The sequence below is a fragment of the Asparagus officinalis genome, chromosome 7 (genome assembly GCF_001876935.1).
Source record: "Asparagus officinalis chromosome 7, Aspof.V1, whole genome shotgun sequence".
NCBI lineage: Eukaryota > Viridiplantae > Streptophyta > Magnoliopsida > Asparagales > Asparagaceae > Asparagus > Asparagus officinalis.
Genome location: NC_033800.1, coordinates 85399577 through 85411799, shown reverse-complemented (window position 1 = coordinate 85411799; position 12223 = coordinate 85399577). Strand labels below are relative to the sequence as shown.

At 38.2% G+C, this 12223-nt stretch overlaps 1 protein-coding gene across 2 annotated transcripts; it reads left to right on the top strand.

The window, feature by feature from the left end:
- On the top strand, positions 7576–11938 carry LOC109850240 (probable serine/threonine-protein kinase PBL21). 2 transcript variants are annotated; one of them, XM_020420203.1, is made up of 5 exons: positions 7576–7956; positions 8400–8569; positions 8659–8848; positions 9453–9844; positions 11556–11938. In XM_020420203.1, the coding sequence occupies exons 1-5, from the start codon at positions 7851–7853 to the stop codon at positions 11865–11867; spliced, it is 1170 nt and encodes a 389-aa protein (XP_020275792.1). In that variant the 5' UTR covers positions 7576–7850; the 3' UTR covers positions 11868–11938. The 2 variants fall into 2 exon arrangements, with proteins under 2 accessions (XP_020275792.1, XP_020275793.1); XM_020420204.1 differs by lacking the exon at positions 11556–11938 and adding an exon at positions 10622–11549.

Sequence of the window (12223 nt, the reverse complement as noted above, 5' to 3'; positions counted from 1 at the left end):
ACTCAGTTGAGTTTGTTGAGCTTTTATAGGGGGATAAGAGGTTGTAACTGCCCTCTAAATACGCTCCTAAGTGGGCGTGATTTCCTCAGAACGTGGGGAAACAATTCTAAAACCGTTCAACTCGTGTTTGAACGAGTCAAACGCCCAATCTGGCGTTCAGAACCCAACTTCGCCTCTTAGAATTGAGACGTGATGTTGGGTGTTGGCTGAACATTGATGAACGCGAGGGTCGCTCGCGTTTTGGTTTGTTGTAGCTTAGAAACACGGGGGTCAGTGTTGGTTGGACCCCTACAAACGCGAGGGTGACTTAGAAACGCGGGGGTCGCCTGCATTTCCAGAATTGTAACGCGGGGATGACATCCGCGTTTCAGAAGGAGCTTTTTGACTTGTAACTTCTTCTGTGAAGCGTTGCGAGGACCGTTGTTCAGTAATCCTAGCTTTAGCTGTTGTGGAGTGTGAAAGTCGTCAGATTGTAACTTTCACTGTAGAATGTGAAGACTGCTGAATAGAGTTTTCATCAGTTGTCGGAAGTGTCGTTGAATTGTAACTCTTCTCGACCTATGTGAAAAATCCTCTATTCGCCGCTTTCGCTTGTCGACCAGAAAGCTATTTGATTGTAGCTTTCGTTGTGGGAGCTTGACGGGAATCAACATCCATAGTGTTTTTAGATTGAACTGCATTTATGAGTGTGCAGGCTGATTTGGTGCCTGTCCGATCATTCGTACTGTGAGCAGCCACTCGACGGGCTTGGAGTACTGTGCCCCCTCCCTTCACATCACGGGAAGTGGGGAAAGCCCATCCCTGTATCCAGTGGAACGGCCGTCAGGTACGAATTTGGCTCTCGACTCGTGCAGGCGAGTCGAGTAAGCGGGCGAATTTGGATGATCTTGACTCATGCAGGCGAGTCGATCATACAGGTGAATCTGGATAACTTTGGCTCATGAGGGCGAGCCAGCCATACCGGCGAATCTAGATGACTTTGGCTCATTAGGGCGAATATGAGGCTCGTGCGGTTCGGGTTCGCGCCAGCGAGCCTAACTCGTGATTGTGGCTCGCCCTCCGCCCAAGTGGTCGGTTCCGATTCGCGGACGGATCCATGTACAAATTCATGGTGGTAATTTTTACCGTCTACAGGTATTTAGCCCAAACTCATAATGTTTCAGCCCTAAAATTTCAGCCTTTTGCAAATAAGCCCTATAACAATTTTTGGCCACTTTTTGCAAATAAACCCCTCATCAATTTTTGGCCTTTTTACATGAAGCACCCCTCAAAGTTTTGACCAAATTGACATACAATCCAAGCCCCAAAATTTTAGTCCTCTTGCATAACATCCCCTCAAAGATTTCAGCCAATTTTTTCACAAAAGCCCCCTAAGAATTTCAGCCTCAAGTGCATGAAAACCCCTATAAATTTTGGCCATATTCACAACCCACCTTCAAGATTGAATCTTTTTCACAAAACTCATTTCATGAGAGAAAAAAGTCACAATCTTTGCAAACAAATTCATGAACTCTTGGTTACATACCTACACTACAAGAATAAAGTTTCAATCTTTTCTACAAAATCCATGGAGTCTTGGATCAAAAATCAAGCATACAATGAGTATCCTTAGAGAGAAGCTTACCAAATTGAAAGCTTCAAAACCTAACTCAAGAGCCCAAGTCTTGAACTTGATGATCCGATAAAACCCTAGCTTTTGAGAGGAGAAAAATTTCGGCCAATGGGAAAGAGGAAAACCGAATTTCTTTTGAGGGGTTTAGGGTTATAAAGAGCAAGAGTTTGAAGGGCTTTAGAACTCTTGAAAAGAAGAAGTTATGGGTTTGAGAGAAGAGTTTGGGTAAGAGGAAGAGAATGGGGGAGTTTGAGAAAGAAGAAGAAAAGAGAAGGGGGGAAAACTAGTTTTGGGAATTTGAATAGGGGAGCTTGAAGAAAACCCTTAGACAATAGGAGTACTCTAGGACAAAACCCTTAGATAAAAGCCTACACCCTTGCATAGGAAAAGTCAAATCACCACATAGGGGGGGGAGGGACTCATGAACCTTGACCAAGACACTAAAAGTGTCTCGGCCAAGGCCGAGACACTTTCACTGTCTCCAGGCCAATTGACCAAGACACTAAAAGTGTCTCGGCCAAGGCCGAGACACTTTCACTGTCTCCAGGCCAATGAAAAGTTCCTCAAGTGCCGTTTATGCTGATTTGTTCGCCTATTTTCCCCCGTTATTGGCCGTTGCGATGAAAGTCAATGCTGATCGATGTGAAATCCTAAGGTCAACACCAGTCAACGCATAGTCCTAGGTCAACACCGGTCAACATGTTGTAATGAAGGTCAACACGTAGCCCTAGGTCAATGCCAGTTGATGCGAAACCCTAAGGTCAACGCCGGGCAACGTGTAGCCCTAGGTTAATATCGGTTAATGCATTGTGATGAAAGTCAATGCCGGTCCACACGTTGTGATGAAGGTCAACGACGATCGATGCAAAACCCTAAGGTCAACGCCGGTCAATGCGTAGCCCAAGGTCAACGCCTGTCAACACGTTGCGATGAAAGTCAATGCCCGTCAACGTGTTGTGATGAAAGTTAACGCCCATCGATGTGAAACCCTAAGGTCAACACATGACCTCTGATCAACTCCGAAGTTCAGATAAAATTTTCAATAAAGATAGTCAGTTCAAAGTCAACTCAATGACAGGAGCTAAAACCAACTCATAAGTTTCGATTCGAGACTTTAACAACGGCCAGATGATAAACGCAGCACCAGAGGAATTTTAGCTATTCGTCAAAATATTGAATAGACTAAAAATCAAAGAAGTCAACAATCAAAGCCAACTATAGGTCCTTTTTCACTGACTGAAGGTTGGACCGATTACATTCAAAGTATTTCAGGCTCTTCTATAAAAGAAACGAGACTGAAACACTTTAGAGGGGGTATCTATAGGTATCAAAAATTACACATGGATTCCCACAAGCAACTTGAGATGGAGAAAAGATGATGAACATCACTATCCGAGTCACAGAAACTTATTTGACATCAACAAGCGCATGAAGTGAGTCGACGAATCGTATGAAGCAACGGAACTGGAGAATAATGAAGAAACCAACTGATCGGGAGTTACGCTTCTCTCATGAAAGATGAAGATCCCCTCGTGTTTCATCTACTCCATGTATGATTTAACCATGGGAGCTTGTAGATCTCTTTGTTGGCTTTCCTACGTACTTTGAATCACATAATTCTGAGTTCGAACGACAAACATACAATGATTTTGACCGGGGCATGCCTGAACAGTGCCCAGGCCTTGGTGGAGACACTGCGAGTGTCTCATCCAAGGCCGAGACACTCATGGATAAGATAAAGTGGTTATAACTGAGAATAAGAGTGAATCGGCCATTCTTATCCAAAAACAGAGCTCCCGAAACCTATAAATATAGCCCTAGGGCCTTTATTTGCAGAGATCGAAAATTCTCGAGCCTTGGCGAAGCCCTGCCGAATTAGAGACTGAAGAGCCACGAATTTCAGGGAGGAGGAGGAGATCTCAGCTAATTCTTTAGCATAAAGAAGGAGAGTTTGATAGATCTGCAGCCCAGTACTTCCCTTGAGATCGCACCATTACTGTGATCTCGAAAAGAGTGGTTATCTTGCTGTTGCCAAGATAATTACTTTAGTTTCTTGACTCCTTCGAGAGTCAACAATATCTGCATTTTGGTCTGATCTGATGTGGTCCACGGATAAACCCGGTATAGGAAAAGATTGCGCGCAAGCAGAAGATCGATAAATGATTTCTGCGTGTGTTCTTAGGAAATCTTTCTTTTTGTTCTTTTCATTGTAAGGAAAGTCTTATAAAAAGACTTAAATTTTCTTTTATTTTGAATTGTTGTTACGCCTAAAGTTGTAATGGATTCGAAAGCAATAAAATCGTTTTTCAACATGAACAATGACTGCCACAGAGCATACGATAAGTAGATATACGTACTCTAAGTCAGACTCTGATACCAGTTGTTAGGATACATGCCAACAAGAATGTCTCGAACAAAGATGCAATACACACCCAAACGAACGTGGAATCATAGAATAAAATCAACAGACACAAATTCAATCATAGTACTCGTAGATATAATGTGGTTCACTCTTACGGAGCTACTTCACGGTGCAACGACGACGCCCAATTCCTTTATATTTCTTTCCGAAGTTATAAAGAAAAGATCGAAAAGAAAACTCTCTCTTGATTAAGATACTCTCCAAGAATTCCTTTCTCTATGTTTTCTCTGTCACTCTTCTATATGAGAAGTTATTTCTAGGATGATTTTTCTTGAAGAGTTTTTACCCTATTTATAGGCAGCTGAAAATACTATGCACTAATTTTATATTATTTTTTTGTGGTGGGTGTTAGGACTCATGTGGTGAGCCTATTTTTCTAATCTTATTTTGATGATTTAACAAACAATTTATAACGTGTTTTCTAGTGTTTAGTTTTGATTGATTAACCCAGATTGAATGATTCAAGAGCTATATTGTAAATAGAGCAAATACAAGTCATGTCATGATCTACGATCGAGCTTTATATGCAAACTATTTGGTATATTAGTGTAGGATGTGTATTTTGTGTATCAATACTTTTAAGCTTAATTATATACACGTACACATTTCTTTTTTTCAACACAATTTGGGTATTTTAAGTAATTTTTTTATTATTTACTTATGGACAAAATAATCGTTATATACATCTTATATATAATCCATAAATCAGTTCAAATTGTTTTTATAACTTAGTTTAAGTCATATGTCAAAATTAAGTTTTCATACAAACACGTATTTTTGAGTTTTTGCAAAATGACGAGTTTTCATAAATGAGAAATACAATTCAAAATTTTTCTTTTGTAACATGTTCATTTTCATATTTATAAATATTTTCCCAAAATTTATAATTTTTGGAATTTATTTGATATTTTTTCAATACGTTTCAAATTCAGTTTTTTAGCTGTTTTTGTCATGTGTCAGTTTTCGGTCGACCGCACAAGGCATGCCAGTCGACCGACCAGAACAAGATTTTTTAGTTTTGCTTCTCAGGTTATTTCGGTCGACCGATCAGAACATATTTTTTTAGCTGTTTTCTTAGGGTTCCTCAGTCGACCGACAACATTGTTTCGGTCGACCAATGGACACCCTTCGGTCGACCGACCAGTGTCATCCGGTTGACCGAACTGATGACCATTAGCATAACAACTAGTTTTCCAGATTTTGTTGTTTTGTGATATTTTCTTAATTTTTGGGCCTTTATTTCTTGATCCTATATATACCCTATACCCTTTAATTTCTAAACTAATGAAGAAAATTTTAAAATAAGTTTACAAAAGGGTTTAAGTTTGTTTAAGAGTTTTTAAGCGGTTTCAAGTTTGTTTTGTGAAGAAACTTTCACAAGAGGAGAATATTAATTCTTTCGTGTTTGAGCTTCAATTCCATCTCTCTCTCACTCTTGTTATTTCAGAGAAGTTTTCTCTAAATCTCTCTCTCACTCTTGTTATTTCAGAGAAGTTTTCTCTAAACTCAATTCTAGCTTTACATATTTATTTGTTGATTATTAGTTATTTCAGAGAAGTTTTCTCTAAACTCAATTCTAGCTTTACATATTTATTTGTTGATTATTAATTTTAATTAAGCTAGATTTTATATTGAGTTTAGTTTTCATTGTGTTCATATTGTTTTTACACATACCCATATTTGAGCTTAAGCATTTTTATATATAATTCATTTGGGTTGTAAGTGTGATTGAGTGAGCTTAATTTCTTTATCAAATTGTACTGGAGAACAAATTATTTTATTTGTAATTAATTGTTGAGAGTTCACTTTGTAATACACAAGTACACCGAGAGGAGTGTGTGGTGAGAGACGGGGTTAATTCGAAGAGGAGTGGCATCGATAGTAAAGCCTAGAAAGAGGTTGTAAATCCGAGCACTTGAGGAAGGCGACACGGGCTAGGCCAACACCGATTGTGTGATTGCATTGTGAGTGTTGTAAACGTTTATCGGTGAGTGTTGAAAACCGATTGTGTAGTATCTTTTGAGATAGTAGAGTTCTCCTTGTGAGTGGGGAGTGGAGACGTAGGTCGAGAGTGACCAAACTCCGTGATCACATCGTGTGTTTGTATTGTCTGTTTGTGCAATATCTCATTTGCATATTTTCTCTTGTTAATATCACCCTTTGTTTATATTGCATAGCTTAGCTCATATAACTTGTTGTATTTCATATTTACTAGGATATAAGTTATTAAGTTTTAAATTGGAATTAATATCGGATTAGATTAGCATATACCATATTCACTCCCTCCCCCCCTCTAGGATAATTTCAGTAGGGCCGCCACTTTATTTTTTTTTCAAACTCTTCCTAACTCTGCCTAAAGGACGGTGCCTAAATTAGGCAAAGGTCCCTTTCAAAGTCTCTTTTAACACCTCCAATCTATTTTACTCCAAATCCCCAATATATCCTCCTCTCTCTCATTCCCTCGTCCTTTGAGCTAAAACCAGCTCAGGGGAAGGGGTCATTGCGTTGAATAAGCAAAACAACCAATTGATGCCATCATAGAAGAATTTCCACCTATGGATGTCTTCCCCTCTTCCTTTCTATCACTCTCTTCCTACTTGCTTCACCCACTCCCAACACCCAAAATTAAACATTCCACCACAATCTTAACCTCATTCTTTTCTTGCACTCTCTCTTCCTCCCTACTTCTTACTCCTCGTTCATCATCCAATCATTTAAAAAACCAATCTCTTTAAGAGTGAGGATATGTGAAAGAAAGGAGAGAGAACGGCAACGATTGGAAAAAGAAAAGAATGAAAGAGATGACAAGAAGGATGAGGGAAAAGATGATGGGAAGGGGGGAGAGATGAGTTCTTTTCACAAATTTTAAAAATTAAGGGGTTAAATCAGAAAATATGAGAAGTTTAAAGGGTATATATATAAATCTCTTAATTTTCTTGCTTAAAAAATGCTTCCAGTGACGGGAAAGGTTTATTTGTCACCGATTTGTTACTTTTTAGGTTAAATTATCGTCGTTGTTAATTTTTAGGCCAAAGTGGTAAAGAAGTGACACTATTTAGGCCAATTTGGCATTTTAGCCACAAATCATCAAGCAACATCTTAATCTCAAGTTAAGTGATTCATACACAAGAAATATACTATAAAACCAAGAACTCAGTAGGTAAAGAATGAGATGAGTTCTCGTATCGAATTTGATTAAGAACCTAATATTTTAGACGAAATGAATGTTCATTAAGTTTGATGTGATAGAATTGGTTGCAATGTGGACAAAAAAGGAGGTTTTTTTAAATCCTGCATATCTCGAGTTGATTTCGGGCAACTTGACTCGATTGGCACTTCTAAACAAGTCAAACCATAACACACAATATAATTTCTTATTTTTTATAACAACAAAATATAATGTCTTAAAAGAGGAAAAAACTATATTAAAAAAGGGGTGGGGTGGGGGGCGGGGAAGCCCGCGAAAACCCCGCACCTTACAAACAGAAAACGTCCATAAAAAGGAGAGAACTCATCAAACCCTCTCTCCCCCAAAAATAAACAAACCACTCTGTTTTTATTAATGGCCCTTCACTTCCCTCTCTATACTAATCCAACCCATAATAATATCCCAATAATATTCAAATCTCTCAAAATCTCCATCGCTTCTTCCCCAATCTCCTCTCAATCTATATCCATTGTCCAACAGGGAGTGAAGAGATCAATTTTCTTCCCTCCCCTGTTTCTACCCCAAGACATGGGGAGGGGGAGAGTACACGGAATTTTACCTTGATTTTTTCTGGGTTTGGGTTTGCGTTGTTGTTATAGGTTGAAGAGATGAGTTGCTTTTGTATGAGCCCTCGATTGAGGGAGAATCGTCAACGTATGTCACAGTCTTCATCTCCTCGATCCAGGTCTTTGTCTAGCTTCATTAGTACTATGGGTAAGCATTTTCATTGTTTTTATTCGATTTTGCTTATTTTACTGTTTGGTTTACAATATCATAGTTGAGAAGAATGGTAATTAAATTCTCATTATGTATAATAAAAACTATATTTGCTACAAAAATTTGATTGCAACAAAATAATGCAATTTCTTGATTGCTTCCAAATCCTTAAATTGGTGTAGTAAACCCACAAAATAAGATCATTTTTCGGTTGCGGCTAAACAGACGTCTGATATGCAATGAAAATATATGCTCTGCAACAAATAATGCAAATGCAATTGTTTTTGCTACTAACTCTAGATTTGTATTTGAAAATAAATTTCATACACCCAACAAAAGTTCATATTATCCAAATAACTGATATGATTAATTTCCTGCGACCAATGCTGCATGCAACATTTTCAACAAATACAAGCCCTAACTGAATTGTTGGTGTTCAGGAGAGGAGACTGAAGGGCTACCGACGTCTCCAACCATGGAGAACTTTGAAGGTGCCCAGCAATTCTCTCTCCGAGAGCTCGTTGTCGCAACCCAGAATTTCAGAGAATCAAATTTGCTTGGGGAAGGAGGTTTTGGGAGAGTTTTCAAAGGGGCACTTGCATCTGGACAGGCAAAATTTCTACCCAATTTTTGTTCACATACCAAAGGTTTGATGAAATGTGTCAATGTATAAATATTTGGGATTATTTGATGGTTCAGGTTGTGGCAATTAAACAGTTGAATCAGGAAGGGATGCAAGGGAGCAAGGAGTTCGTTGTGGAGTGTCTCATGTTGATTATGTTGCAGAACCAACATCTCGTCAATTTGATTGGTTATTGTGCGCAAGGAGATGAGAGGTTGTTGGTTTATGAGTTTATGGCGAAAGGTAGCTTGGAAACACACTTGTTTGGTAAGTTTTCCTTGCATTTAATCTTACATTTTCTCTTTGATCTCATTCATTTTAGGGTTAGTTGGGAACGGACCCCCTGTAGTTCTATTGTTGCTATAAATCATGAGTGAATTTTTTCGGCTGTTTTACCCTTTGGAGGTCTATTTATCAAGCAACAAATTTTTTTTTCGTGATCTACTGCAATCGTAGAAGTACAGAGGGTTTGTACTTTCTGATATAGAGCTTAGTTGTATATGGAATAATTGCTGATTCTATGCAGAATAAAGATTAATTACGGAACTACAAAAGTTTTGCGGCTTTTGCCATTTAAACTGTAAGCTAGTCAGATCAAGTTTATTAAAATAATTAGTTTTAACCTAATGCTTTTGTTGGTTTAAGACATAGAACTAGCAATAAACAAAACCCCTTTGTTATATTATGTTGAGTTGGGGTTTAAACCCATTTTTCACATCTGCCAGCAGCTCTTGCTTGACCTTGTTTATTGGTAATGCAAAGTATTTGTGCTGAATGGTACGTGGCAAAATATTTATGCTACTGCTTACCTCTCAAAGGTTTGAGCCTTTTACTGGTTTATATTGTGATCCATGCTTCATCTTTTTTTTAGATCTTCCTCCTAACAAAGAACCCCTTGACTGGAATACAAGGATGAAGATTGCTCTTGGTGCCATCAAAGGTCTTGCATATTTACACGAGGTAGCAAGCCCTCCTGTTATCTACCGGGACTTGAAATCTGCAAACATACTGTTGGACGATGAGTACAATCCTAAGCTTTCTGATTTCGGGCTTGCAAAGCTCGGTCCAGTTGGAGACAATACTCATGTTTCAACTCGAGTTATGGGAACTTATGGCTATTGTGCCCCTGATTATGCTATGAGTGGCAAGTTAACAGTGAAATCTGATATATATAGCTTCGGGGTGGTGCTTTTGGAGCTGATGACCGGAAGAAAGGCTTTTGATCCCAGTAGGAAGATGGGGGAGCAGAATTTAATAGTTTGGGTATGTAACTGCTATCTTAGTTCTTGCATGCAAACAAACTTTTTTCATCATGCAGCCCTTTATTAGACATTCTTGATATAGATATTCAATGATTCTGATAAATGGGCATATGTTTGATGCAATAACATGTGCATTTTTACCTGGACTTCAAGTAGATTATAAGATTGATAGGCATTTGACAGGCAACTGAAATTGTTTCGGGTTTTATAAAGTCAAATCTATCTTTAAAAATATTCGGTGTCTATAGCACTAGGCTTTGCCGCAATCAATCATCTCTTTGAGAAAGTTCTACATGATTATCCATTGTCTTAAGGTCTACATGATTATCCATTGTCTTAGCCTTTTTTTTCCTTATAGCTTATTGATAAAACCTGATATTGTGTTAAAAACAAACATTTTACAATACTAATGAGGTATAAGTTTAACATATACCATGTATAAGCGTACGATTCATTCATCGCGGCATGAATAAACAATCCTCTGTGATCACAAAATTAATATGTACTTTTGTTGATTCTTATAGTTTTTAGAGTAATGAGAATTCTAACATTAAAAAATACAAATATGCACTGCTGATACTATGCATTACACAAACAGTCACCTTAGTATCCGCCAATCAGTGTTCAGTTGCATGTTATGAAGACAGAAAGGAGTCAAGAGAATGGAAGTTAGGGAAAACATGTAGTTTTTTTTCCAATTATTTTTGGGTTAATTGCAGATAGACCCCCCTTATTATCATACTATTGCTGATGGACCCCTATAATTCTATTGTTGCAGGTAGAATTCCCTAGCTGAACTTTTATCCGTGGAGAAAGAGAAAATTGTTTTTATGACAAATAGACCTGATGAGGGTAAAAATGTCAAAAAAATTCACTCAGGGTGTCTATCTGCAACAATATAACTGCAGGGCGTCTATCTGCAAATAATCCTTTATTTTTCATTCTAAATTTCTGCAAATGTGATAAGTAACTCAATGTCAAGAAAGCAAGAAACATGCATTTTGGTCTTACTCCCCCATTTGAAACTTTGTTCTCACCACTATCCTTCTTCATTACATCACACAGAAGATCAACCTATGGATTTTATCCCCTTTATTTCCCTTCATTTACTTTTGGAGAGAACACCTATATTAGTTGTTTCAATATGTTGTAATCTTGTAAGACTTCATAGGTAAGAATTTCAGCAAAACTTTGAATTTTCATTCCATGAAAAGAATTACAGTGCAACATTCCATAATTTTGTCGTAATGAGAATTCTCACATCAGAAATACACATGTGCAATTTACCATATCACACATGATATCATACACAATCAAATATCATCTAATCTGCATCAGGGTGCATGCTTGTTGAAAAGAACAACCCAGAATCAAGGGAAAGGAAGTTGAGTAAACATGTTTTCTTTATTTTTATGGGGTTAATTGCTGATAGAACTCCTGTACAATTGCCCAATTGCTGACAGACCCCCCTGTAGTTCTATTTACAGATAAACCCCTTGAGTGGAACTTTTTTGCCTCTTTTAACCTCAGGAGGCCTACTCGTCAGAAAACATCTTATATGACCTATTTCAATGAGTTGTAACCTTGTAAAACTACACAGGAAGTAATCTCAAACAATCACAGTCATTGTATGAGAACAATTGTAATTCTTGACACTGTTGCTACATTCTAGGTTCTTAATATTCAAAACCTTCTTGCTTCTTTCTCTGCAGTCTCATCCTATTCTCAAAGACAGAAAGAGATTCACTGAACTCGCCGATCCTTTACTCCAGGGCCGCTACCCTGTACGCGCATTCTACCAGCTCACAATCATAACCGCTTTGTGCTTGCAGGGGCAACCGCACATCCGTCCATCAAGTAGCGACATAGCCAGCGCCATTGAACATGTCGCCTCTCAGCCCTACAACGCGACCACAGGGTCCAAGCTCCCTCAGCCTAGGCTGCCATTGTCATCTCATTCTTCGGAGGATCTTGCAAGCAGTCCAACTTCAAGATTTGATCGGAATAAACGATACTCCGCTTAATGTATTGCCTGATGATCAATTGTATATATGTACATAAAGATGCATATTGTGATTTGTGTTTTCGAGTTTTATTATTGAAGATTCTGATTTGAGCACAGATGTAAAACCCCGTATTTTTCTTTGTTATGTATATATGTGAATTATGGTGATAAATAGCTTGAGTTCATAGATGGACATGATAACATGATATTTGAGATGATATGAGGCATGTGTGTAGAGTTTTGTGCATTGGTTTTTGTAAATAAGCAAAACATGCACGAAACAGGAAACTGCCGGATCAATCGACCGATCAGTCGACTGACAAACTCAGTCGACCGATCAGTCGACTGACGAGTAGTTTTCCAGTTTTTCCAGGT

Coding starts and splice junctions, on each gene's coding strand:
- LOC109850240 (XM_020420203.1), top strand. CDS start 7,851: ATGAGTTGCTTTTGTATGAGCCCTCGATTGAGGGAGAATCGTCAACGT. Junction 8,849..9,452: donor CTTGGAAACACACTTGTTTG/GTAAGTTTTCCT, acceptor TCTTTTTTTTAG/ATCTTCCTCCTAACAAAGAA. Junction 9,845..11,555: donor AGCAGAATTTAATAGTTTGG/GTATGTAACTGC, acceptor CTTTCTCTGCAG/TCTCATCCTATTCTCAAAGA.